The sequence below is a fragment of the Neolamprologus multifasciatus genome, chromosome 9 (genome assembly GCF_963576455.1).
Source record: "Neolamprologus multifasciatus chromosome 9, fNeoMul1.2, whole genome shotgun sequence".
NCBI lineage: Eukaryota > Metazoa > Chordata > Actinopteri > Cichliformes > Cichlidae > Neolamprologus > Neolamprologus multifasciatus.
The window spans coordinates 9,459,951-9,487,848 of NC_140447.1; the positions used below are offsets into that span (position 1 = coordinate 9,459,951).

General features: G+C 42.2%; 1 protein-coding gene and 1 long non-coding RNA gene across 3 annotated transcripts in view; both read left to right on the top strand.

Moving 5' to 3' along the window:
* Positions 1-27,898, top strand: part of adarb2 (adenosine deaminase RNA specific B2 (inactive)) — a 224,240-nt gene that overhangs the window by 158,950 nt on the left and 37,392 nt on the right. For both annotated transcript variants that reach the window (XM_085172469.1, XM_085172470.1), the window contains one exon: positions 19,038-19,152. In XM_085172469.1, the coding sequence (XP_085028595.1) occupies positions 19,038-19,152 (115 nt within the window). The remainder of the gene's footprint in view (positions 1-19,037; positions 19,153-27,898) is intronic.
* On the top strand, positions 19,255-27,490 carry LOC146510991 (uncharacterized). Its single transcript, XR_014876058.1, has 2 exons — positions 19,255-24,904; positions 26,550-27,490. It is a non-coding gene; the product is annotated as an uncharacterized LOC146510991 (long non-coding RNA).

Consider the following 27,898-nt stretch of genomic DNA (forward strand, 5'->3'; position numbering starts at 1 on the left):
AGTTGCGTACATATAACAGAGTGTTTTTGTCCGCTTGAGTGGAATTTTCATGGCATATTCTGCACCATTTGTTTGCCAGCTCACCTCCTGCAATCACTTTTCCGAGGATGCGCGCTTCTTTTGTGGTTCGGACTCCTTCTGACATTTCTGTGGAGGAACACCAAAGTCATTGCTTAAAGGAGCTTTCTTCTTCGACATCTTTAAGAGCTCTAAACAAATGTCTGTCCTCCTCCAGAGAATCGTATGTACGCAAACATGCGTTGCAACTTCTTATCTGGTGCGCGTCTTTTATTTTGACAGCAAATGCGCACCTGCGGACCACTTATGTGCACCCCTGCATATAAATAAAAAGAAAACTATTTATTTATTTAAAATATAGTGTAGGCCAATGTTTTAGCAGTGCTCAGAGCCTTTCACTGTAGTTATGAACATAGAGTTTAAAAAGAAGCAACGTTATTAATAAAGTTGTCACATGCTACAACATAGAAATAGAAATCTGTTTTTCCTAAGAAATAGTAAAGCTACTGCACTTGGTTAGAAACACAGCACAAGGGCCACCCGGCACATCTCATTGTGTTATGTTGCAGTAATAAATACAATGTCAGAGAATTGCAACAGAGACCAACACAGCAAAATGACTGTTAATCTGAGAAAAGCTCATTCTGACTGTTAAATATATTCTAATGTGATAATTAACCAATATGGGCATTAAAAAAATGAAAAATACCTTCAGAAAATTAAAATTTTATCTCTTTTTTTGTGTTTTAGTGATGCCCTCCACTGTGTTATATTTCCTCTAACTTTTAATAGACATTTTACATTTTCCCCCACTATTCCTTTGCTGTCATCCAGGGACGCGTATATATGCACTATACATCCTCTGCACCCCTTACTCCTTTCTCCCTTACTCTTTGCTTCCCTTACAACAACCCCCCGTGTCAAGCATCGTCTCCTCTGAACCACTTTATAGAAACACAGTTACAGCTTTGGCTTGTTTAGATGTGGCAGCTACTTCCCACAAAGAGCCCGACTCTCCAGCATAGCTGACATTCAGTGCTTTCTCTCAGTACTGTTAACATAACCGCCGGTTGAGCTTGAAGCTTTTACGTTTTGTGAAGCTAGAGAAACGGTGATCTCGCCGTCTAAAGGTGAAACGCTCATTTGACTCCATTTCTTTTCATGTTCGAGCTTCACCTTGACTCCCTTACACATCAACAACACAAGTTGCATAAGCTGCAGGGAGGACAAAGAGCATTTAAATCGAGGAATAAAGAAAATAGCTTGTTAACTCTCCCGTGCAGCAACTGGAAGCTTGACACGCATTCATTAGAAAGAGTGTCTAATGCATCAGAGTTCAGAGCAGTAGTGTGTAATTTAACACTTTCAAAAGGAAGCATAGGCTTAAAAGTAAAACACACACAATAGGTATAGCACTTCAATGTTCTTTCCTGTTTTTTTCCTCCTCAGTTCGATATTGACTCTCCTTTCAGTCTATTGTCATGCCTTTCCCGCTCTCTCTGTTGGCCTTCTGCAGGAGCTTATGAACGCTGTGTATGCACACGACTCGTGTGTGTCTGTGTGTGTGTGCGTGCACGTGAAAGGTCTGGTGGAAAGGAAAGAAAAGGTGACAAAAGAGAGCATGTGCATTTGTTACAGTCTATCTGGTGTTCTGCTTACTCTGCAAACGCCACCTGATGGATTTTTAGTAAATGTTAAAAGAGCAGGGGCCACAGACTGATTTCTCTGGCACGCTCAAAAGGCTTTCTCATGCGGTTATTTGCATTCATTTCATCCGCAGGCAGTGAAGTGCATATTATATTGTGTCGCCCCAGCTCTGTGTATGTGTGTGTGCGCGAACGTAGCGGTTGGCGGTGAGAAGGATCATGCACTGTTTAAGCCTCTTCTGTCAGAGGATGTTTGTTAGAACCCACATTCATCAGTGCAGAAAAGAGCAGCGCTGTTTTCTCCAAAGGGCAGGTGTAAACATATAGCCACTGTCTCGAGGATAACATACTGTATCACTGCTGGGTGAAAACCTCACATCTCTGAAATGTCAGCTGAACAGCTCTGTTTGACATACATGCATTCAGTCTGCCTGGAAGTAGGTCCTCCACAGAGGAATGGTTCAGTCCCTGCTGAAACGGGACAATCTGTGAATTTTTGTTTAATGTGCTCTCACACAATGCACCAGACAGCGCACAGGGTCGCCGTGCACAACCCTGCAGTCAGAGGGAAACTGACCAGCTCGGATCTAAAGACAGTCTCAAAAGATTTCAATGGTTTATGTATTTATTTTGTGTCAGTCACAATCTTGATCAATGTTTTAGACCAACATTTGCTTTTATCTGGGCCTCTTCTCACATGTTTAAACCTTGCATTCTTCTAGAAAAATCTTTAGTTCACCTCTGTGTTTTAAAGGTCTTGTCCTATTTCTACAGCCACAGCTTTTATATAACTTCAGCATGATGGGTTCAAGCTGTTTAATAGAAATTGTGTTAAACGTGTAATTAATAAAAGAAAAAACTACTATGGGGGGGAAAAAAATCTAAGCAAAACCATGTCCGGCAAAAAGAAAATAGGCCTTGCATGACATGTTCGTTTGTTTTTATCCTCATTTGTAATCTAATTCATGAAAAATTGGCAAACCAGTCACACATCCAAATAGTTTAACTAACTCAAAACATCCATGCATTAAAATTGTGCTTATCCAAAGTCAGGTAAAGATTAGTTTATACTTCTGCACTGGTTGTGTAGGTGTGTAGTGGTTGCTGCTGTTGTTGTTGTTTACATATTTTTTCTGGATGTTCTGGTCTTCAAGCAGTTGCAGTGTCTCTCTCTGTATAAACTGGGAATCTGTGAGCTCCTGTACTGATTGAAATGGTAAAAAACAGGCCCACTCGTGCACTCATGTGTTCAGCCTGACTATGCCATGCACAAAAATCAATCACAGACTAAAAAAGCAAGGTGTGAAGGTATTTCAGCAGTTGCGATGTCACACGAGACAACCATAAGCTTGGTATAAGCAGACATCCTTACACACAGCAGCACTACCTTTTAGCTCCTCCGCAGGGATCCCTGGGTGTTCCCAGGCTAGTTGACATATATAATCTGTATCGCAGGTTCTGCACCAGGGTCTCCTCCCAGTTGTTCGTGCTCAGAAAAATCTCCAAAGGGAGGCAAACTAGACTAACACAAAACATCAAAAGCCCTGTATTCTCTTTTCAGAAACACTGTATGTTACAATTTGTTGTAATTGCTACTTTCAGTACCAATGCACAAAGTGAAACCTTGACGTACCAAATTCGATCAAAAGGTTAGTGTTTATTATAAAAGCGTTCTTTCCTCAACCTCACGCAGGGATTCACACCAACTCTTGAACCCATAGTTTCTGCCACAGTCATAATCAACCATCAGTATTTCCATGAGTGTTACAGTGTAACACATCACTCAGTCAGAAAGCATTTTTCAAATTCTTTCATTTTCAAAACCAGATGAACTAATGAGGACAAAAAAATGGTTTACCATTTATAAGAAGTGGAGATTTACCAGTTACAAACTTAAAGCACAGCGCAAAGTCAGCAAATGTTGTTGTGAGAACACTATCAAATCTCTTTAAGTACTTGCAAAGCCAACATCGTGACGCAAAGCTGCTAAAAGACCCCACAGACCCAGAGTGAAGCTCAAGATGAGTGTATGTTGATCCTTACTAAACAGCCAGAACTTGAAGATAACACATGGACAGATTGAGAGGGTTGTAGTATAGAGGAGATGCAGTAGGCGTCATTTTTTCACCCACTTTTCCTCAGTTTTGTGCAATATCTAAATATTTTTACAGAAAGATATTGAGTATGTCATCCTTGTTAGAAACGGTTGTGCTGATATGTGGGCGTCTGCAGGCTAATGCAAAAATAAATATCAAGTAGTTGTAAAATAAGTAAAGCATTACAGTCCCGAATTTGCAGAGTCATGCACCATTATTAACTGATTTTTCCATTTTTGCTGTCATGAAATTCTAGCCAGTGCAGCACACACACAAGGCCCATTAACTCAAGACAAAGTTACCTGTCCTAACCAGTTCCATTATTTTTACCAATTTCCCTCATGTCAGTGAGGCGCCCCAAACCAACACAACACTGACATTTACCCACGATCCCTTGTTGACTGTTAGGGATTCAGAAAGAGCACTCAGAGCTATGAATCAAATGTCAGCCGTGGCGCTGTGGTGGAAGCGTATCAATATCTGATGATGTATGGCTGGCTCTAGGGCCCTTTTGGCCACAGCAGCACCCACAGCCATGATGCAGAGTCTGGTCCACACTTAGTCATCACCAGCAGAGGGAAGGCCTCTGGATAAATGACTCCTTCAGAAGCAAATGGACTCGCCACAATGCAAAAGAAAATACAGCTGCATAAGTTAAACAGTCTTGCTCTCAGTCATCAAACTTGTTCTGCTTCAGACACAAACAAAGGCAGACAAAGGGAGCTGATATTTATTTCCAGTGCGTGCCCTGCTACACTCCATTCAATGGTTCAGCGTTGCTGCGCAGAAGCACGTGATGTTTTTAGTCACTCGAGTCAGCATGTTGTTGTATTCATGTAAATTAGTAAGTTTTGTATTGCTATTAGCAGCACATTGTACCCTTAACAGAACATTATGTTAGACATTGCTTGACAGGGGGGACAGACAAGCCTCTGAAAGCACCAGTGTTTCCCCTCGTCTTCGCCTCTAATCTCCAAGCCAAGAGGAAAAGCGGCGCTTGGCAACAGATGTTCACGGGCACCGTTCAAAGGGTGGCGCTGAGGTTTGAAGTCTCGCTGATTGCCAGGGTCGAGCCCACCAAAAAAAGCCACGGCGGTATCTTCAAGAGCAGCAGAGATGGAGGCGCGGCCGCTGCGTCTGCGGCTGAGGCCGACACAATCGGCCACCCTTTGGAGAGAGCCATCGCAGTGCTTCAGAGGAGCCATTCCACTCTTTTAAGACATGAAAGCCAATTCTAGAGTCTCCCTTCCCCTGAAACGTTTTAACGCCGTTGCTGCAGTCTCTCCACCTGTCGAAAAAGCAAACAGTTTTCCTGGATTTATTATTTCTGTGGCTTCGCTCTGTCTGGCTTAAAATATTACTGATTCCAGACAGAAAAGCTCTGTTGGGAGATGGAGAAATGAGTTGGACTGATAAATCCGTGAGCTGACACATCATATCAATATATGACTTTTATTAAAAAAGTCAGTGTCCCACACCTCTGTTACGATAGAGACCATCTCTGACCACAGCAGGTGAATATTATTTTGCTGTGATTATTTTCTTCTATCAGATATGTGGCTTCAGAGATGCTCCTAGTGGGCGAAGGTCATATTAACAGAGAGTGAAGCCTGCACTGCTCCTCAGCCTGGTTTTTAATCCACATTTGTCTAAATGCTGATTCACAGAAGCATGAAGAGAACGGCCATTTTGCTGACTTCATCAAGGATCTCCCTCCAGGTTTCCAGCCAGGTGTATTTGTTGTATTTGACATAATCACCCTGCAGCAGTCAGCTGACATAAATATCAATGCCAGTTTGTTATGTGTCTGAGGCTGTGATTTGCTTTTTTCCTTAGCTGAAGAGCTGCATTGAGCTTTTGCACTGATTGGAGAGTGGCACTTAGAGCCAAACAAAGGTGCATCAGTGAAATATGCTAGACTGAAATAAATCTGTATTGTCCCTTAAATTTAACAAAAAATAGGTTGTAGATACAAACAGCATCAGGGAGCATTAAGAGGTAGGGCTGTGCGATATGACGATATATCGGATGATGATATGAAAACATCTATGGTTTCATATTATACGCTATCGTTTTGCGTTACAAAATAAACTGTTTACGGCAATATTTTTTCATCGTTTTGATGGTCACTGTAGTGGCTGTATTCATTTCTTAAAGTTCTCTCTTTCTCTTATATTTAAAATAGCCACACTTTTACGCGTACTTTCGTTAGCAACAATGACGGTAAAACCATCACGTGGCTGATGTCTGATTGTTAGCAGACATTCCAGCATATGATTGCCAAGGTAACCCTCAAATGTATTTACCACTTAGTTGCTTTAACTGCTAAACTCAATTTTTTAGCAAAATTTGCCAGTGGGTATTGCTCCCATCATCACCTGAAGTCTCTGAATTTCAGTGAAATTCAAAGGTCTGGAGTCGCCACTTGACACTTCCTCCAACAAAGTTGAGTATAAAGTTTTCCTCCTGGTGCTCTGAGTCGACGTCACTTCAGTTCTGAATACAAAGATAAGAGCTGAAGACTTGATACAGATGAAAGTTGAATACTTTTCCCAACAGGAACAGCAACATAGTCTAACTTAGCTTTATAGCATTACGTCACCTGTGGTGTGTAACCAGCGTCTCAAACGGCATTGTTCTGTAAATATACTTCCTATAGTTTGTGCATTTTAATCCACAGTTAAATGTGGAAGAGAGTAATTTTTTCACCCTCAGTGGTCAGCCTCTTGGCTAGTAGCAGAAGAGGAAAGAGCACAAATAGTCTTTAGCTAGTAAAAAAAGAGTATGGAAAGGTCGATGCTAGCAAGCTAGCTAACAACACCAGGTTTTCATCAAGTACTGACATTGAGGATGCTGTTTGGTGTTTATGTGTAAAAAAAATTAGCATCTTTAGTATAAAAGTTTATAAATGGTCACATAATGCAGTGGTTTGTGCAAAAGTCTAATGTTGGATCGTTTTTACTGGGGATTTGAGGTAATGGGACTGTGTCAAACTTCACACATTACATGTGAATTAAATGCATCGCGAACTACATGTAGGTTTTATAATGGAAGTATCCATATTGTGGAATATGGCGTCTTATTTGAATACATTAAAAGCTTTTCAATGTCAGGAAAGGAATCCTGTAATTTTAGCTCCCAACATTTAGCCCTAGTTGTTGTACGGATCTTTCTGATTCATTCTCTCAGTCGAAACACAGCAGCAATTAACCCAGAAGTCTCTTACACATGAAGTCCCTCAGGATTAATAACTATTGATTTTTTTTAAGTGACAGTTGCAATTGGTAAGCGCTTAATTGAGATTGTGACTGCAAAGTGTCTCTGGGGCAGTAGACTGTCCACTGCTGCTTCCGTTATTCCTTACTACACACATATAAAACTTGGAGCAAAGAGGTCGGTCTCTTTCCGGCTCTCTCTCCGTCTCTCTGTTAAATCATGGGCAAATTAATGGGAGTTGTGTGAACAGCCCTCGGGGGCCTCTGGAGTGGCTTCCTCCTCCTCCATCCTCCCTTAGTCAACAATGTACTGTAGATGATAGACTCTTGTTAAATCCTCATGGCTGACCCTCTCATTTCCTCCTCCGTCTCCATACAGAATCTTTTCCCCTCTCTCTCCACCCTTCCCTCCATCTCTCTCGGGGGTGGGTCATGTTATCTTTTCACAGGAGTCCCTCTGCTGGCCTTTGGTGCATAATGTATAAAGCCGCTGGTGTGTGTTTTACACTGTGCCTGACATTATTAAGTCGTTTTAGGCATATCGCTGCTTTTATCTCCAGCGTGGAGGTTAATCAGAGGGGATTTATACCGAGACGACTTAGGCGCGCTCCATCTGTTGTCACCGTGAACCTTTTATTTATTTCTTTTTTCCTCTTGCTCCCTGTGATCTCCTCTGCCCTGTGCATATTTTAAAGACAAATTCAGGAAGAGCATGTTAACTCGTCTGTGAGCTGTAAGGTGAAACAGAAGTGCCATAAAATATCTGTCAAACACCACAAAGGTCTTTTTGAGGCATTAAGACTCTGAAAATGTGACATAATTGCATGTAAAGTTTTCTCATGAGGTTTATTACGCTAATCTAACCAAATGAATAAGCGTAATTAATGTAATTAAGCTGTGATGTGAATTATTATACAGAAAGGTTTTAGATTGTGGCAGATGCTAACCCACATTTGCAAGACTTAGGCTTTCGTTTTTTTATCAGGCACACTCTGCTGCTGTTTATTCATTTTTTGTTGCTGCTTGTACCTCTCTGCTCACCACATCGGGTAATTTAAATGACAGGAGAGAAACAATTCTCCATGAACATCGCTGAACTGTAAAATCACCACAGACTGCAGTTTTGTTTTGTCAACTTTCACCTGCCCTGTTCCTTCTCTGCATCAGTAATTACTAATAACTGGATACAAAGTGAGACGGTGCATGTTCTCCCGCTACCTGTCCACAGTCCAAGGACATGTATGTCAGGTTAACTGGATGGATAAGTGGAAGATAATGAATAAACTGATACAAAGTGGTTAATATTCATACCAAATTGTGGCATTTCAGGGGCAGAAAGACAAAGGTTTATAGGATGGAAAAAAAGAAGGAATTTCTTATTTAGAAAGTACATGCGCATGCATTATAATCAAGTGTATGTTGAATTTTCTCAAGTCTTGAGTCTGATGTCGTGATTATCCTTTACATAAAGACATTTCTATAAGCTGATCCAGTAAAGGTAACACCATCATCTCACTCTTTGGTTGCACAGAAGAGGAAATAACTATTTAGAAAGTGCTGGTTTAAAAAAAACAAAGCTTATTGAGGGACCTGGCAACCATGGTTTCCAGATTACAACCACACAAAACATAGAGCCACAGATGGGCCGAGCCCCGATAGCATCTATGTTGTATCTGGCTGAGCTTGTTTGATCAGATGAAGAGAATTAAGATTGATAATGAGTTTCAGAGACAGTCGTGCATAGCATCTGCCCTTGTTGGTTATGATTCAGTAGCTTCAGCTCGATCTGGCTTGAATGCTGGGGTTTCATTTCCCAAATTAATGTTTGGATTTAGGCTTAAGTGCATTAGTAACTTTGAACAGATGTAACCAATCAGGAGACATATGAAGTCAACCTTTTACCAAAGGTTGGAAAACACTATTTAACTTTATGACAACATGACAAACTTGATGGGAGTTTGAAGGGTGAACATGTGCATTCAGCTCAATTCAGCTTTATTTCTAAAGCACTAAGTCACAACAACAGCGGCCTCAAGGTGCTTGAGGACCTTGTAGTTGAGGATATTTTTTTAGAAGCAGGAAAAGCCTTGTTCTGACATGCAGTGTTTTAAAACGGTGACAGTGCTTGAAATACTTCCAGACATGACCAAGTGACAAGCTGCTGTAGCTGTGACTCTAAGATGATTCAAGTTCCTGAGTGTCAAAATCACACAGTAGCTTATTGGCGATTGGGCGATTGTGTCTCTGCTTGGACTGAAATATATTTCATATTTTCATAGTGGGATTTAGTCTCTGGGGACCAGAAGATGGTAAGATCGTTTTAAGAACATATGAAGATGACCTCCTTGTGGAGCTCAAGGTCATTAGGATTCATCAGGACATTGAATGTTTGTACCAAATTTAATGGCAATCCATCCAGTCAGAATACTTCACTATGAATATCAGAGGGAGTCAGCAGGATAACTTCCCTGAGGCTCATGAGTACCTCTGCAAATGTCTGTGTCCATCAAGTATGTTTTTAAAATATATAAATAATTGTTTGATATGTGTGTGGTGGTGCTTGGCAGGGTTAACTAAAGTCATTAGGATATAAACCCTAGGGACCATGAGAAACTTTAAAAAATCCAGAAAAGCCCCAAAAAAGACACCGTTCACACCAAACTGTACATCAACTGTACACATTTTCCTCTGGGCAGCAGTGCTGTTAATGCATCTGGATCTAGCATCTAGCCTTCTCTTATCTACAGTGGAACCAGATGGCACTTTCCTAATACATAAAAAATGCTGCAACAGTGTCTCTTTATTAAAAGGCACTTATTCCTGCACAGTGATAATAAGTGTTTATTGTTGTAGTTCAGTAGAAATAAAACAGTTACTCATTGATGCTCTTCACAGGGTGTGTGCATGATTTCTGCAGAGATCTGTACAATCGATACCTACCAACCTAGCCAGGTAAATGAAGAGCGCTGTAGGCCAGATCAAATTTGTTGGGGTTTTTTGGTGGAATGAGCTGTCCCTTTAAGACTGGATCCACATGGACATTTGTTTTATCCAGTGATCTGTCTGCATCCAAAGTGGCGGACCATCCAGTGAACCCACAGGCTTACGTTATCGTCCTCAGAGACACGCCGGGTGTCATGAATTTGGCTGTACGGGAGGGATGGATCGTTACACTGTAACACAGGGATTGATTGCAGCCCTAAGTGGAGAACATCAAAGCCATAATGAAACACTTCTATGTTTAGCATCATTTCTAGAAAGCGGTGCCCTTGTTTTTTTGGATGAGGTTATCATTTTTGTGGTAGCTCATCCTTGACTCTGATCCTTACCACATGCACCAAGCCCGTCGCCGTGGTTCCCACCTTTTCAAGCCTAATGAGGAATCTCTGCTTGAGCTCTGCTTTGCTGCTGGAAACCTGTGGTGCAGCATTGCATCTTCCCCCTATCTCTCACCCACACCGGGGGAAGACGGAGAGGAGCGCTGTGGCAAAGACAGATCAAATGCACCATCTCTGTCATTCTCTCTCACTCTCTCTGGTGCTCCTTCATCTGCCTTTGTTCTGTCTTGCTAACATCAAGCATGTGGTTTGAAAGGGAAAAAGCCTCTTGTTATGATGACGACGGCCGCATGGTGCAGCCCGGCTGCCTGATCTGACTGACAAGGCCCCGCTGTTCAGGCAGAAAGTTTGACACACACACACAGTGAAATCTGTTCCATGGGCTGCAGGGCCATCTGGCCATAGCGCAGGAAAAGGTTAGATCTGGTTAGAGGCGAGGTGCAAAAGTGTTTCACAGCGTTCCCCAAATTTTACACAGTTCAAGTCCTGCAGGTTGCACTTTGTCGCTGTCACGTGGCACAACCACATCTCTCACTGTCAACAAAAGACAAGACAGCAGAGCGACCGCTGAAAGGAGATCTGAGAAGTGACATATGAGTTTTGTTTTGATTTTCCTCTTATGATACAGATCGAGAGGCCAGCAAGAGAAGGAGCAGAAAGATTTAGGAGCGAGAGCGATGCTTTACATCATATGGAGAACAAACAAGAGGGAAATCTGTCTCACCGTGAGGAGTCGGGCTTTTTTGAGAATCTAAAAAGCCCCCAGAGGCAGCGTTTCCGCCAAATGAATAGATATCCATTTTCAAAAGCCTCATGCTCGGCGGCAGGCGAGGGATGGGGAGAAGGGAGGCAGGGCTGATGGTGGAGGCACAGGGTGTGTGGGTGGTGGTGGTGGAGGTGGGCGGGGGGGATATCTAGGCAGAGGGCAGACACTATTAAAACTCAGGAGAATGAATTGTTAAATACCTCTATAAAGAAATATAAGACATGGCCCCATTTTTATGCTGCCTGGGCTGCTCTGCAGGCGGGTGATAAGGTGTGAGGGTGGTGGGTTGAAGTGTGTGTGTGTGTGTGTGTGTGTGTGTGTGTGTGTGTGTGTGTGTGTGTGTGTGTGTGTGTGTGTGTGTGCGTGTGTGTTACCCCGAGGGTGGGGTAAAAGTCATGCATTTCACCAGATTAACTGAGGATGTGCAGAAACATATGGGCAGCGTTACCGAGGGCCTTAAACACAATCACTGATGAAGCTGGAGTTTCCTGTCATTTCCATTTGGGGGCCGTAGTGCTAAACAATAAATGACACCGTTGAACTTTTTTTTTCCTGTCGCGCACACACAGGCATACACACCATCGCCCCTGCCAGCACGCGCAGACTTCTAAGTCAAGCAGCAGTGGAGAAAAATTTCCTGTTGACATTTTGTGTTTCTGGCACAATATTGACTTCAGAGGAAAGGCAGCAGGAGGACTGTTGGTGAATTTCCACATTACCTTGGAGGAAGACGGCAAACTGTTTACATGCACAAACAGACGGGGGGGGGGGGGGGGGGGGGTGAATTGTTGGATGGACGGATAAAAAATATGACAGCAGTGTATTGAAAATTCTTACCTACATTTAACTTCATTCTTTATCACACGCACAATTAAGACCAGAAACCTGCAGATATGCTTTTTACTGTTGTCTCAGTGTCTTTGTTTTGGTTTTGTGACGTAAGAAAGCCATGATAAATAATCTTTTGACAGTAAGAGTTTAAATGCATTCACGTCAAATGATGTAGCACTATATTGCACTGTATTATTACACCGTTATGTTGCTGTTTATGCTTTATCTGTAGCATGCTTCTTGTTTCCAACCAAACAGCAGCTAGCTAGTTAGCAGAGGGGTACTTTTATCTTTAGCTGCTAGATTCTATTCTGGTTGCTTGAATGCTGATGTTGTAGTCATGAGGAATATGCACCACAGTTGGTCGTATATCTGGCTACAGTATTTTTACAGGGATCCATGCTAAGAGGAGATGGCAGTTAATTACTTCTTGCTTTAAAATCTGATTTCCAAAAGCAGATATTTTTTTTATGGAAACAAGATAAATAAAGTTGAAATTATTGTGTTTTTCCATGTGTTGTTGTTTTTTCTTTAGCCCATTCAAAGACACCCATAACTGGGCCCTAACTCCCAAACTGATGCTCAGACAGCATCAAATCTATTTTGATGTCTCAACATGAACATTTTCACCATTTCACTCTTGATGTTTTGAAAACAGCTATAACAACCAACTTATCAATCGGTGGTTGTTAGCAAATGAGCATGAAACTTATTAGTTATATTTACAACAGAGGCTCAACGTTTTAGTCTTTAGACTAAGTCTTTACAGAGAACAAGTCCAAGGTAGGACAGTCTTTTTAAGTCTTTCCAACCACAACTATCGCCCCCTGGTGGCTATTAAAAGAATGTAGGTTTAGGCACTTTTGCACTGGGTGCACTTTTCAGACCACGTCCATCTTTTGCACTGTCCGTGGCCCGTTCTCAGTTCTGACCAGAATAATTGCTTTAAACAGCAGAGGCAGAACTACATTTTTGTATATAACCACCTACAAATATGTAGAATCACATGTATTTAAGCATATCAGTGCTCGACTGGTTGCTAGAGGGTTGCCAAATGTTGCTAACTGATGCAGTTACAAACAGGCTTGAGTGCGACTTGGATTTCAGTCAGACCAGACGGAGTCAGAGGTCACTGTTTCTTTCAAATTTTGCTTTAATTTTGCTAATTTCAGCTCCCCCTGATTCGAGCTGATTGTGATATTACGGCAGTAAATTTCATCGTGCGCAGCTGCAGATGTTACTAAATAACCGCCGTTGCTTGTTTTCTCCACCCTCGGGATGCCCGGAGGAATTGCCAAGTAAATTGGTCAGAACTAATGCGGCAAAGACACCAGGTGGGCTGAGCAACACAACAGCCACTACAGCAGTTTCCTGAGGTGCATTCAGACTGCAGTTTATATCAGTTACCTGAGACAGAGTTTGAATACGAAATTCCCAAACGTAGCTGTAGAGGAGCGGCGCTAACCTTGATGTTGATCCGAAAGCAAGCCAGCCGGTCCTCCTTCTCGCTGTGCGGCAGGCCGAACTGATGTTCTCCCTGACCGAGGAGTGAGATCCTTGGCCCCGTTTTTCTGCCACATTAGGCCCACACTAAAGGTGGCACTCAACTCCCCCACTGAGGAATGAGTGTGTGTATGCGTGTGCCAATGTGAGGAAAATGATAGGGGGACACCGTACAGACAGAGGTATGTATTTAGATATTTAATAATATAAACAGAGAAAAGAGAATGCAGGAAGGAGGCTGAGGCCTTTTTTCTGTTCAGTCGGGTGATGCAGATTAGGTTCATGATTATGCTGTTTCCATGTGGAAATTATAGGTTCTGAATCACAGTCGGCACATCACTGCCCTCTATCACAAACCAACCTGAGAGACAGAGTTAGCAGGAGGAGGAAAAAGGAAGAGAGGAAAGGAATGAAAAGGCAAGGAGGTAAAAAGATGAGACGAGAATGAGGAAAGATGACTCGACAGAGAGAGAGAGTGACAGAAATGAGAGGAGAGAGAGTTAAAGGAGAGTTGGAGGAGGAGGAAGAAGCAGGAGGGAGGGACAAAAAGCTGGGCTGTTTGCCAGGGTCTATTCCACCTTTGCTCTCCGGGCCTTTCCGAGCTGCCACGTTCTCTCACCTCTGTAATGTCATCAATGAAAAGGCCTTTAGGAGGGATGGAGGACTTGACTCTGGGTTCAGAATGTGCCCGACACCAGCTGACGCTGCCAAGCCAAGCAGGATTCTGTTCAAATTAATTGGATGTCACTTTCAGGAGCAAGAACCAAGGCAGTGTTTTTTCCCCCACAGGTTTTGTTACTGCGTGTAGAATCAGAACATTTTGCAGGACTCGTGGCAGAGCGAGGCCGGTTTTCTCTTGGTAATCTTCTACATACTAGGGATTATTTTAACTGTGGAATTTTAATTATAAACTCAGAATAAATTGACAGAAATGTTGCCAAATATTACAGAATTATCAGTAAATTTCCTTGTCTTTTGGCAAAAATCTATGTGATGTATATTTTTGTTGGTTTTACTCAACATTTAATGAATAACAAATATCCACACTTTGCTCTAACTTTGTGTTTTTTAAAGGACAACATCCACAAAGTCTTACTGGACATTTTATACAAGGCAAAGCAAATGACTGTGTTCACATGAAATTATATGTTTAGTTCATTTTTCAAGCATATTATTAAAAAAAACAAACCAACACATTGTTACCAGGTTGTTCTTTATTTCTTTATTGCTGTAGAAACTTGTTATTCTGACATGTGAGATTTATGCTTTTTATTTTACACCCTCTGCAGGTCATTCACTACACAACAGGTGTTCCACCCGTTACAGGTATCACATTTAGACTGTCAGTGTCAGATTTACTAAACAGGACAAAATAGCTTGTTAGCAGCGCTCCCAAATAACGCTCGTAGGTGCGATTATTTTTACGGGCGATTGATAAATTTACACAAATTATGTGTTTGTTAGTTGTTACACATTATTATGTCTTTTGCAAAAGTGGTGGAAGAGTAAACTAAAAACAGAATTTCACCCTCACCGCGTAACATCTAACAGGTTTTAATGGAGTCATTCATTCGTCCCTCCTTTGTAAACTTTGATGGTTTTACAGCAACAGCTGTCAGTATTGTTGTACAGTTAATATAGTTATAATTGTAGATATTCGTAACTATGTAACCATATGGTTATAGTTATTCATATTAACGATAAAGTGAAAGAAAAAGACTGAATGTCCATCTGCTGTGCTGACATTAGTGAGTATCAGCTGTTTCCTATTAACAACAGCACAAAAGGTTGGATTTTTTTAACAGGGAAACTAATTACTGTTATTCCACACATGCTGCAGGTCACTGAGTAGGGCTGTGCGTATTAAAGGTGCAGACTGTTAGTTTAAAAGTGGATTAAAGCTACTTACAGTAAATGTGTCTGTTTAAGACCTTGAAAAATGATCTGAAGCGACTGATAAAATGAAGAAAGTGAAGAAATCTCCTCTATAGCTTTATGCTGTGATGTAGAGCAGCTGTCCTTAACCTTTTTTGCGCCACGGACCGGTTTATGTCGGACAATATTTTCACGAACCGGCTTTTAAGGAGTCACGGGTAAATCCAACAAAATAAAACCAGTACCAGTACCAAAAAAAAAGAAGATTTATTCATAACACACGGGAAAAGACCCAGGGAAACTGAGTTAACGATAAAAACAATAAAAGAAAATAACGATAAAAACCGATAAAAACCCTGAAAACCATAAATTTCACCCCCGAGCCTCAACTCTCGTGGTTGGGGAGCGCTGTTGTAGAGAGATCGACTGAAGCTGGTTGTTCTGGTCAGTCTGTATTCCTGTTATTTATGGCCGCAGGCTCTGGATAGTGACCTCAAGAATAAGGCTACATTCACACTGCAGGCGAAAGCACACCAAATCCGACTTTTTTGACCCTATGCGACCCATATCCGATCATGGTATGACAGTGTGAACGGCACAAATCCGATATTTTCAAATCCAACCTGGGTCACTTTCGTATGTGGTACTGAATCCGATACATATCCGATGTTTTAGAAAGCGACTGCTGTTTGAACGGTCAGGTCGCATTAAATCCGTCTTTTACGTCACCTACACAAGACAGACGCCAATTATCAGTGCCCGATAAGACATCGTGAACGCTTCCTGGCCATCCAGTGTAGATGTCAGTGAAACTGTTGGAAAGACAACGTTGGAGAAACATGAACATTTTATTTGTACTGTATAATCTGCAGATTCTGACAGAAAACAACTATCCTTTGAAGCACCTCCTCCTCCTCTCTAAAACAGCAATAAGGATCATTATTAGGCCAAATGTAAATAACAAAATGACTTTATAACTTAAAGCAAAATTGGGAAACGTAAAGTCCGAAGTCTTTATATTAAGGTCCATCAGTCAAACAATACTGTTTGGTCTGTGTCTAAACAGAGAGCGTTATGTGTGACGTCTTCTTTTGTGCATGCGGGTTCACACTAGAGCGCGTTTGCTGTCACATTTTATTTGTAGTGTGAACAAGCAGACAAAAGAATCGGATTTGATCAAAAAATCAGAATTGCAGCCTAAGATCCCAGACTACAGCCACTACTCCTCCACGTCAGGAGCCAGCTAAGGAGGTTCAAGTATCTGGGTAGGATGCCTCCTAGGTGAGGTGTTTCCAGCATGTCCTAATGGAGGAGGACATACAAACCCAGGACACACTGGAGGGATTACATCTCTCAGCTGACTTGGGAATGGCTTGGTGTCCCCTCATCAGCTGGGGTGGGTGGCTGTGGAGAAGAAGGGCTGCCCTGTAGATCAGACCCGGATAAGCAACAGAAAATGGTTGGATATCTATCAGACTGTGGATGCTACCCTTGCTATGTGTTTGTCCAACATGAAAGAAAGGCCAGAGATGTTTTTCTTCTTTTTTAACGACTCTATAATTCTGACCTTCTGCTGCTCGTGTTGTAAACCAAGTAGTTGTGTTGGCTGAAACTCTTGGCAAACGGCCATGATGGAGCCAGTTTTCTTTTGGACTGGAGGCACAGTCCAAAATTTTGTGCAGTTGTTCCAGTAGATCATCATGAGGGTTGACTGTGTGCAATATCTGGCAGTGCAGACTGTCTAGAGTAATATAAGATGAATTGTAAATGCACTGGCAATCTTCTACTCTACTTGAGCACTCAAAGCTCTTTATATAGCATGTCTTATTCAAGTGTCTTCTATCTAACATACACATGTGTTCATACTCCAATGAATGCATCAGAGACCAATTTGGGGTTAGTATCTTGCCTAAGGATACGTAGGATACATACAGGAGCAGCCAGGGATCCAAGCACCAACCTTTGGATAGGTAGATGACCAGCTGTACCTCCTTACCTACAGCCACCCCACATATTCTACTTATTGCACCTTTAAAACTGTCTTGAATTGAAAAAAAGAGGCATTTTTGTATATTTGTTTATTCACTTCTGACACATGTAAAACATTATTGTCATAGGCCATGTCCCAAACTGTTTATTTGGTTTTGGGCTGTCTCGTAAAGAGTTTCTTGGCTTTAAAATGTCTTTTGGCATGACAAAGCAAAATATGCCTGATAACTATATTTCAGAGCTGAATCTGGAATGAGGATGTTTACTGATCATTGCCGCTGACCGTAAAACCGAAAACTGGCAGCAATGCCGAGTAACAGTGAAATGTTAGCCAAGCATCAAGTAAATAGCGGTAGAGGAAATGTGTCTTTTCTTCTTGTATTTGTTGTCTGTTGTTAAAAATAAGGAGACTCGCCTCAATTTTGACCTGTCACCCAACCGTCAGCTGAGGACCTCAATGCTAAGTTATTGACCATGATGACTTTTCACTGCTCCTTCCTGTTCTACTCGCCGAAAAAGCTTCGGGCTGACACCGGTGTCAAAGCACCAATATGCCATACATACACACCCACACGCCACCCACCGCAACACAAGCTGTGAGCACCTCCACCGCCAGTTCCTACTGTGAGAGTATTTCACAGCCTTGACGAGGGCTATAATGTGCAATATGCTCATTCATTTGCTCTCCTCGCCTTTTTTTTTCTGTTTGCCCTTAATCTCTCCGCTCCTCTCTCACTCTGTACGTCTGTTACTGTGGCATCTGTTGATGTCCTTTTAGCCACTGCGGGCTTCAATCTGTCCGAAAGGCCCACTCCACTGCCACTCTGTTGCCATCTCCCAGTGATCCGTTTGCGCTCTACAGTTGGCATGGAGACTGCTTGGAGACTAAGCCCTTAATTACTACTCGAGTAAAGAGCATTAAAAATTCCAAAGGGTGCGAAAACCGTGCCCATGTCTCGGCAAACATCTGGTGAACAGTGTGGATTTAGTGGATGTCTGGTGAGAAGTGTTGAGTCGGAGGTGGAGGGGTAAATGTACGTAGAGAGAGCACAGTTTTATTTCATACTTTGCATTTTATCTCCAGTAAATCAGCATGTGCAATGTCGGTCAGACCGAGAAGCAAAAACAGCAAGTCTTTAGAGGTGCTCCAAATGGCAGATGGTGGAGGAAATGAGAACTGAAAAATGGTGTCCAGCACGATCGTGCACTCCAGTGAAGTCAGACAGGAAACAATGGGGTCTGGGACAAGTGGCTTTTATTTTGGGATATGCTGGCAGAAACGATAATGAGTAAATGACAGCATATAGCCAACTCTTCTGCTGTTAAAGTTAACGGCTACTCAATGAAAGCGGGAAGGTTAAGTAGGGAAGAGCTTAACAAAATGTGCATGTTGTGTCTCTTTAACAACCAGATGAGGATATACAGATTAAATGCATCATCTAAGATCTAAAACACGCATGGCTATCAGGTATCATTGATTTAATAATACTGTGTGATGAGCTTTCCAGCTGAAACCTTTCAATAATAATCAAGTTGCTGTGTGCTACTGTTGGAAATCTTTTTTTATACCGATGCCTCGAGCATTTCGATGATCTCTATGCACTCATAGCCAAACAGGTAAGTAGGTTTTTAGGATAATCTCCCTAAACCTCACTCTGTTTACCTGAACAGGTTAACCAAGTGCAGCAAATTTAAACCTGGGTAGTCGGTCTCCACAGATTGTGTCCAGTAGAAATTAAGGGAGCGATTGTGTTTTTCAGGACTTTGCTGATTCAATATTCCACTTGGTGAGGGAGAAGTACCGGTCGCTGGTGGGCGGCTGCAGTCCTGTGCACGCTCGGCACAAATCCCTGGCAGGCATCGTAATGACCCGAGGTATGGCAAATTTCATTGACTTTTATATATCACTTTGAATTATTGAAGTGGTGCAATATAAATTGAGACAGCAAGGTGTGTGTGTGTGGGGGGGGGGGGGGTTTAGTGAGTGAAGGAGGGAGAACAAGGAAGGGATGGGGAAGGGACTGTAGGTTGAGAAAGAAATGACAAACTGAGGGTGGGAAGAGGGAGAAAGTTTCCACTCCATGCTGTACCTTGCACCCATGCATAAGAGTATACCTTCCTGATGAATTATTGACTGCTTAGAGCCTCTGAGGAGAATGAGACATGGTAGTGAGTGTCAGTCATCCTCACTGCATACTGGACTTTCAGTGCTCAAGGAGCTTTGACAGGAGTTCCAGATGTCACAGTGGGAATCTTAACTAGATCACCTTAATCTGAAACCTGACGGAGTGACTCAGTGAAGGAACAGTAAGTAGGAGGCTTCAATCTGCTTTTCTCCTAAAGTGTGAAACAATGAGTTCCATTACTAGACATTTACATGACTACATCTTTGTCTTACAGGAGTGCTGTTTGTTGTAGGCGATCGGGGCCTCCCACACACAGACGTGTGTTATTTCTGCTTCAGCATATTCCACACGCACTCCGCAAAATAATAATTCTATAGAGTTGCATGGCACACATCCACGCCAGGATGATCTCGCATTAAGTTTATACAAAGTAAGCTGTTTCTAAATCTGTGTTTTATAAGCAGGGGTGCACAAAAGTGGTCCGCAGGTGCGCATTCGCTGTCAAAATAAAAGATGCGCACCAGATAAAAAGTTGCAAAGCGCGTTTGCGTACATAAGATTTTCTGGACGAGGACAGACATTTGATTAGAACTTAAAGATGTCGAAGAAGCAAGCTACTTTAAGCAATTACTTTGGTGTTCCTCCACCTCCAAAGAAATGTCAGAAGAAGTCCGACCGCAAAAGAAGCGCATATTCTCGGAAAAGTGGTTGCAGGAGGTGAGCTGGCTTTAAACAAATGATGAAAGCACAGAGATGTGGTGCAGAATATGCCGTGAAAATCCCACTCTAGCGGACAAAAACACTGCCTTTTATATGTACGCAAACGCACGTTGCAACTTCATATCTGGTGCGCGTCTTTTATTTTAACAGCGAATGCGCACCTGCAGACCACTTATGTGCACCCGTGTTTATAAGAGAAACTGTAACTGCGTTACATAAATGTAAGGTTAATCGCACCAAAGAACTTTGTCTTGAACGTTCCTAGCTTTTATCTGATGGTGTGCATTTCTGCTGTTAGCTTGTGTGTCATTGTCTGTTACGGAAAATTGTTGTTGGGATATGCTAGCTTTAGCTGTTAGCTGTTGCTGTTAAACGTGCTGCTGTTGTTTAGCGCGACATCCGGCGGTTTCCTCTTTCTGGCGCAAAGTGGGCGATAAACAAACAAGAGAGAAAAGCTGATCAGCTGATCATTGATCAGTTTCATAATTTAAGTAGCAACAGGAGAGGGAGGGGGAGAGAATGAGAGAAGAAGAGGCAGCTGTGCAGCAAAGACACAGAATAAATCCAGCTTTGTTTCTTTTTCCATCCTAGACAAACTGCGTCCCTTCTCAGCTCAACACGAAACGCGCAATATTTTCTCTCAATACGGGACGATTCTGTCTTTTTACAGGACGGTTGGCAACTCTACTAACTAATCTTATGAATTAAATAAAGTTCAACATCAGTAACATCAAAGCACCCACCCAGCTGTACAGAAACTCTGTCATGCTAGCTAGTACGCAGTACAAGTTTTTGTAACTGATTGTAAAAAGTCAGCACAACGAAAATAAACTCCACCTAAACTTGGTTTATATCTGACCCAGATAGACTGCAGGTCATAACTTCTTACCTGAAGTTCAGTTCACCTGACACTCGGACGAGTGGCCGCCTCGGGTGTCTGCTCCTCCTGCCTCCCCTCTCCCTCATCCACCTGCTGGCCTCCACCACTTGTTAATTTTACTGAATCTGTGGAAGCTCCCCCATAGCCACCATCAAACACCTGAGTTATTTTTACACATCCGCCAGCATCTGGCCAATCCACCACCTTTCATTTATACCGTTACAAAAAAAAATTAAAAAATCATCGGCCCATCAAGCAAATGCCCGGTATGCCCGATGGCCAGTCCAGCTATGGTCGTGCCATCAGTTAACCCTTCGCGTGCCAACTGTGGCACACGTGCCTAAGGTTGCCGACCCCTGACCTAACCTAACCTGTTTTGTTTTGGGATGTTTTTTATCATTTAAAGAAAAAAAATCATTAAAAAAAGTAATGGATCAATTATTAACTAAAAAAAAAAGAATGAGCCAAATTTTGACATATTTTCTTCACTTATCAGCAAATAAAACAATAACCTCAACTCCAAGAAATGAAAGGCACACGTAAATTGAGATAAATAACTTATGCAGCAATGCTATATGAGAAGATATATAGTAAAAGTCATGGTACGAAACACCGGGCCTTCGCTCTTTCTGGGATCTACTGTAATATAAAAAATGACCACACAGACACACACAGACACACACAGGTGTCTTATCTGGCTCTGTGGCTGCAGGCTGTGGGTGTGCAGGGGTCAGCGAGAAGGGATTGGTATCTCAACTGTCTTTGGAGTGCAGCAGCTCATCAGTTTAGACTAAAGTGAGGCCGGCGCTCGTCCTGACCTAATCCAAACCCTCTCCTCTCCCTCCCAGTAATTGCTTCTGTTTGTTTATTAATAGCACACATTATCTTCAAAGATCCAGACATAGGGCTGCCGAGTATTCGCAGTAAGGCGGCGGTGGCAGCAGTGTGGTGGCCAGAATCCGTGCAGTCAGACACCAAACTTGACAGGAACACTGGGGAGTCCTGTTCTGCACCCTGCCCTGCTTTTCTGCCTCTCTCCATGTCTCCGTGGCTTTTGCCTCGAGAATATTAATCAGGGTCCGTCTTTTAACCATAGACAGAGAACGAACCCTCCTCCCCCGCCCTTGCAGGAGTCCCACCGAGACATTTGAGCTTCAACCTGAGTGAGATTAGCCTCACCACCAGGCTGAGAGTTGTGAGACGACTACCAAAGTAAAGTGCCAGAACGCATCGTCAGAAAGTGTGGAAAATCTCATTTGAATCAATCTGAATCGCTGTCTGGTGATGGTAAACAGTGCTCATAGAAAGATGCTAAAAAAGAAGCACACCCTTTTCCTCCTTTCCTCTTTCTTCAAATTTGTTTGTTGGGATGGAGTGAGAAAGTCGTCCTCCGAGGCTTACCCCAGGGACGAGAGAAGAGACGATAACAAAGGGTTTCAAGCAAGTTGATTACAAGTTAAGCTATGGTTTGAAGTCTCCGTATCCATTTTCAAATAAGGATTTCTCTACTCCTAATCTGGTTTTATGGATGTTGCAATTTTAACATTTAACAATCACGTCCGACAACAGAGCGAGAATTTGAGAGCTCCAGCAGCATTCCACAAAGACAGCCTTATATGTTGAGAGCGATTTCCTGTTAAAGCTAATAAAGATTCAACAGGGTGCGTTCTCTACTCGTGCCAAGTTGTGTGTGTGCGTGTTTTTTCCTTTTCCTCTCCCCTGCTGCTGAGCATTTGCAGAGATTTGCTGCGATTCAGACGACACGGTTTGGATGACATTCAGCGTAATCACCCAACATCTTGTGATGAAAGAACACATGAAAGATAGGATTCATGAAGCACAACCTAAATGGCATATAAATGAGTTGACTAAAAGTTGACCTTGAGAGCTTAGTCTGCTTCAGAAAAAAATGTTTTAACGTCTGCGTTATGGTGCTCAGAGATAATGGGTGGCTTATTAAGAAACATTTTCCCTGTTTTATAACCATAGAGAATAAAGGGATTCTGATAATCGCTTTCCAGTGTCTTTGAGTTGCAGCTGGCATGTATAATAATGGATCATTGCAAAGTTCACGGTCATGTCACTCCCTGTGGTTTCTTATAGTTATTGCCTGTAAAGTATCCTCAGCAATTTGTGCTCACTTTTCACTTCAAACATGTAATAGCTTTCTTTGTTGAAGTCTTATATTTTCAGGAATAATTCACAGCAGCTCGCTGACAGTCGGTTTAGGTTTCATTAGGTTTATTTAGGAACTCCAGCAGATGAGTATTCAGATCCTGTACTCCAAAAATAACACTACAGCACTTTACAAACCCTCTGTTACAGAGAAAGTGAAGTTTTTCCTTTAAATGTTTTAATTGAACTAAAAGTACAGATTGATTTTTGATACTTTCTGGTGATGACAAAGTTTTCATTATATTTCAGTGTCACTTTCGCTTACTTGTATTTCTTACAAAGCGATTATTGATTAGTCGACTCTCTAGGATAAGAACATTTTTCCACTGAAATCAACTTGGCTTTACTTTAATCCATTCATCCAACAAGAAATCTGCTCAGTCATTGTAGGGGAGAATAAACCAGTATTTAAATCACCACATTTCTGTACGTACTTCCATAACCTCCTCTAAAACAATGGAGAAACATTACGCTAACCACCCGTCACATCTTACTTCTCCTGTTGTTATGAGCTACAGTACAGCAGCTCCCTGAGTATTCGAGCCCATACCAAATGAAATCTCCGAAATCACAATGTTGATGGAAAAAAATGATGCATAAAGGAATATTTTCTTCATTGTTGGTCTGCCAATCGAGCTGGACAAACTGGAGTCAGGTACATGCTACTTATTCCGCCTCATAGCAACAAAAGTGCCAAAGCTAAAAAAACAAAAACGCTTTGCCTCCAACACACTCTGAATTTTCAGCTGGCAGAAAACACTTTGGTGTACTGAAAAGCCTACATCACAGCTCAGCACCTATACACTGAGTGAAACTGCAAGCTTGTTTTTTTCCCCGTGTGTGTCACTGTTGGCGCCGATGACCTGACTGAACCACACTGTTTTCCAGCCTCTTTTAAACACAGTCCTGCCTTCGTAAAGCAAAATGTGAATTTAGTGAAGTTGTGCCATCTAAGAGCCTAAACAACTGCCCCGCAGTCTGCCGCAGTGCTGTGTAATGTAGTGTGATGCAGCCTGGTGGTGAGGTGCCATTTTGCCAACATGGAGACAGACCCGAGTGGAATGGACCATATTGTGGGTTGAAAGTAATGCAGCATTAAGCATAAACACACAGGAAGTGCATACAGTAGCTTTTTGATAAATGTGTTGACTTACTTTGAGATGTAAAAATAAAACAACCTGGTTCAGCATAAAAAAGTACCTCACTATTGATTTCCTTTTGTGGCGAAAGAGCTCCTGCTCATTGGAGACTGTTAGCTCTGTCTCTTTAGTCTTTACTTCAGATACAGTAGAAGAACTTAATGTTCTGCTTTGTTGAAGGAGGCACCGGCCAAAGTGGCCCAAACAAGCAGTTAATGGTGCACAATTTGCATGTGCGGGACAGTTTGTGGCACACTCGAGGTCACAAGGTCATTAGGAAAAGGAACATTTTAGTCACGGATACTGACACCAATCAAGACCAATGAAATTAACTCACTTTAACAGCACTCGAGCCATTTTGTGACACACGAAGCAGTGATATGCCACACAGCCAGTGTTGGGACTAACGCGTTACAGTAACTACGTTATTATTGTGGTAACAAGCACGGTAACTAGTTATTATGCCAAAATCAGGAACGCGTTAGTCGTTACTGGGATTTAGATAGGGTCGTTACTCGTTACTTCGTGTGGTGGCATCGCGGAGCTTCCACAGATTCTGTAACATTAGCAAGTGGTGGAGGCAGCAGGTGGATGAGGGAAAGGGGACTCAGAAGGAAAAGAGACCCGAGGCGGCCGCCGGTCCAAGTGTGAACTTCAGGTAAGAAGTTATGACCTGCAGTCTATCTGGGTCAGATATAAACCAAGTTTAGGTGGAGTTTATTTTCGTTATTCTGACTTTTTCCGTACTGCGTACTAGCTAGCATGACGGAGTTTCTATACAGCTGGGTGGGTGCTATGAAGTTAATGATGTTGAACTTTATTTTGTCCATAAGTTATTAGAGTTGCCAACCGTCCTGTCTGGTATTCAGAGAAAATATTACGCGTTTGTCCCGGACTTCAGCTACAATGAAAAAGACACAAAGCTGGAGTTATTCTGTGTCTTTGCTGCACAGCTGCCTCTTCTTCTTTCATTCTCCCCCTCCCTCTACTTCAATCATGAAAACTGATCAATGATCAGCTGATCGGCTTTTCTCTCTTGTTTGTTTATCGCCCGCTTTGCGCCAGAAAGAGGAAACCAGCCGATGTCGCGTTAAACAACAGCAGCACGTTTAAGCTTGATCAGCTGTTGTTAGAATTTATTTAATATTAATTTCTAGTATCAGCTGATGTTTGCTGGAGCCACAGCTGTAAAGCTGCTGGTCATGATGTCGGTTTGTTTATCTGGTGAGAGGGAAACATGAAACCAGGAGATGTCCTTACTGAATCATCAGAGCTGAACAGGTGATGGAGAAACAGGTTTACCTTTTAGGTGACATGAATGAGTTGAAGGGAAGTTATGAACTGTTTCTGAGAGACAGATAACACCAGGATCCTTTTTAGGTAGCTGACAGCTGGTAACTGTGCAGGTGCGGATCTAGCAAAGTTTTGCCAGGGGGGCCAGGTAGGGCATTAACAGGGAGAGGTGGGCACAAAGAAATACTTTTCTTTCTTATTCTCATTTAAATTTCTAGCTTTTAAAAAATAATTATCTGAATCTTACAACAAAGGATTGATAGATTGATGCATATATACCATCAAAACAGTGAACATCACTGTCACAACAGCGTTTGTTTTCATTCAAAGACTTTATGATCTTTCCTATAATGGTGGGCCGGTCTCTAGTCAAAATGCCCAGGCCGATTTTTTGTCCCAGTCCAGCCCTGTATGCAGCTCATCTGCAGTCTGGTGTTACCTACATCTTCCTATTCAGAAGGCAGAATTTCCGAGTTCTGAGTACAATCAAAGCACCACGACTGCAGTTTTTGTGTTGGATGTAAAAGGCGCACATGACGCTGTGACGTAGGCTAGAATCATGGCAGCAGTCAATGACGGTCCAGGCGTGGGATTTCTCTCGTGGAAATATGCACATTATCTTTTCCTTTCTATTGGTAGGTGGCACAGTGCACTTGTGGCAAGTAAGCAAGCTAGAAGACTGGCAAAGTTATGGAAGCAACACATTAACAAGAGAATTCTGAGTAAAACCAAAGTTACTTTCCCTAGTAACTAGTTACTTTGAAAGTAACGAGTAACTTGAAGTAACTGAGTTACTTTTGATAGAAGTAACTAGTAATGTAACTAAATTACTATTTTAAAGTAACTTACCCAACACTGGTCGTTACTCGTTACTTCGTGTGGTGGCTATCGCAGAGCTTCCACAGATTCAATAACATTAGCAAGTGTTGGAGGCAGCAGGTGGAAGAGAAGGAAAAGAGACCCGAGGCGGCCGCCGGTCCAAGTGTGAACTGAACTTCAGGTAAGAAGTTGTGACCTGCAGTCTATCTGGGTCAGATATAAACCAAGTTTAGGTGCAGTTTATTTTCGTTATTCTGACTTTTTCCGTACTGCGTACTAGCTAGCATGACGGAGTTTCTATACAGCTGGGTGGGTGCTATGAAGTTAATGATGTTGAACTTTATTTTGTTCATAAGTTATTAGAGTTGCCAACCGTCCCGTCTGGTATTCAGAGAAAATATTACGCGTTTCTTATTGAGGTGAAAAGGAACAGTTGGTCCCGTAATTCGGCTACATTGAAAAAGGCACAAAGCTGGAGTTATTCTGTGTTTGCTGCACAGCTGCCTCTTCTTCTCTCTTTCTCCCCCCTCCCTCTCCCGTTTCTACTTCAATCATGAAAACTGATCAATGATCAGCTGATCGGCTCTCTTGTTTGTTTATCGCCCACTTTGCGCCAGAAAGAGGAAACCAGCTACCTAAAAAGGATCCTTTTTAGGTAGCTGACAGCTGGTAACTGTGCAGGAGCAGAGCTAGCAAAGTTTTGCCAGGGGCGCCAGGTGGGGCATTAACAGGGAGAGGTGGGCACAAATAAATACTTTTCTTTCTTATTCTCATTTAAAATGTCTAGCTTTTAAAAAATAATTATCTGAATCTTACAACAAACGATTGATGCATATATACCATCAAAACAGTGAACATCACTGTCACAACAGCGTTTGTTTTCATTCAAAGGCTTTATGATTTTTCCTATAATGGTGGGCCGGTCTCTAGTCAAAACGCCCGGGCCGATTTTTTGTCCCCGTCCAGCCCTGTATGCAGCTCATCTGCAGTCTGGTGTTACCTACATCTTCCTATTCAGAAGGCAGAATTTCCGAGTTCTGAGTACAATCAAAGCACCACGACTGCAGTTTTTTGTGTTGGATGTAAAAGGCGCACATGACGCTGTGACGTAGGCTAGAATCATGGCAGCAGTCAATGACGGTCCAGGCGTGGGATTTCTCTCGTGGAAATATGTATTATCTTTTCCTTTCTATTGGTAGGTGGCTCAGTGCACTTGTGGCAAGTAAGCAAGCTAGAAGACTGCCAAAGTTATGGAAGCAACACATTAACAAGAGAATTCTGAGTAAAACCAAAGTTACTTTCCCTAGTAACTAGTTACTTTGAAAGTAACGAGTAACTTGAAGTAACTGAGTTACTTTTGATAGAAGTAACTAGTAATGTAACTAAGTTACTATTTTAAAGTAACTTACCCAACACTGCACACAGCTGACCACAGTGTTCAGCCAAATAAGTTAAACTGCCCAACTTGA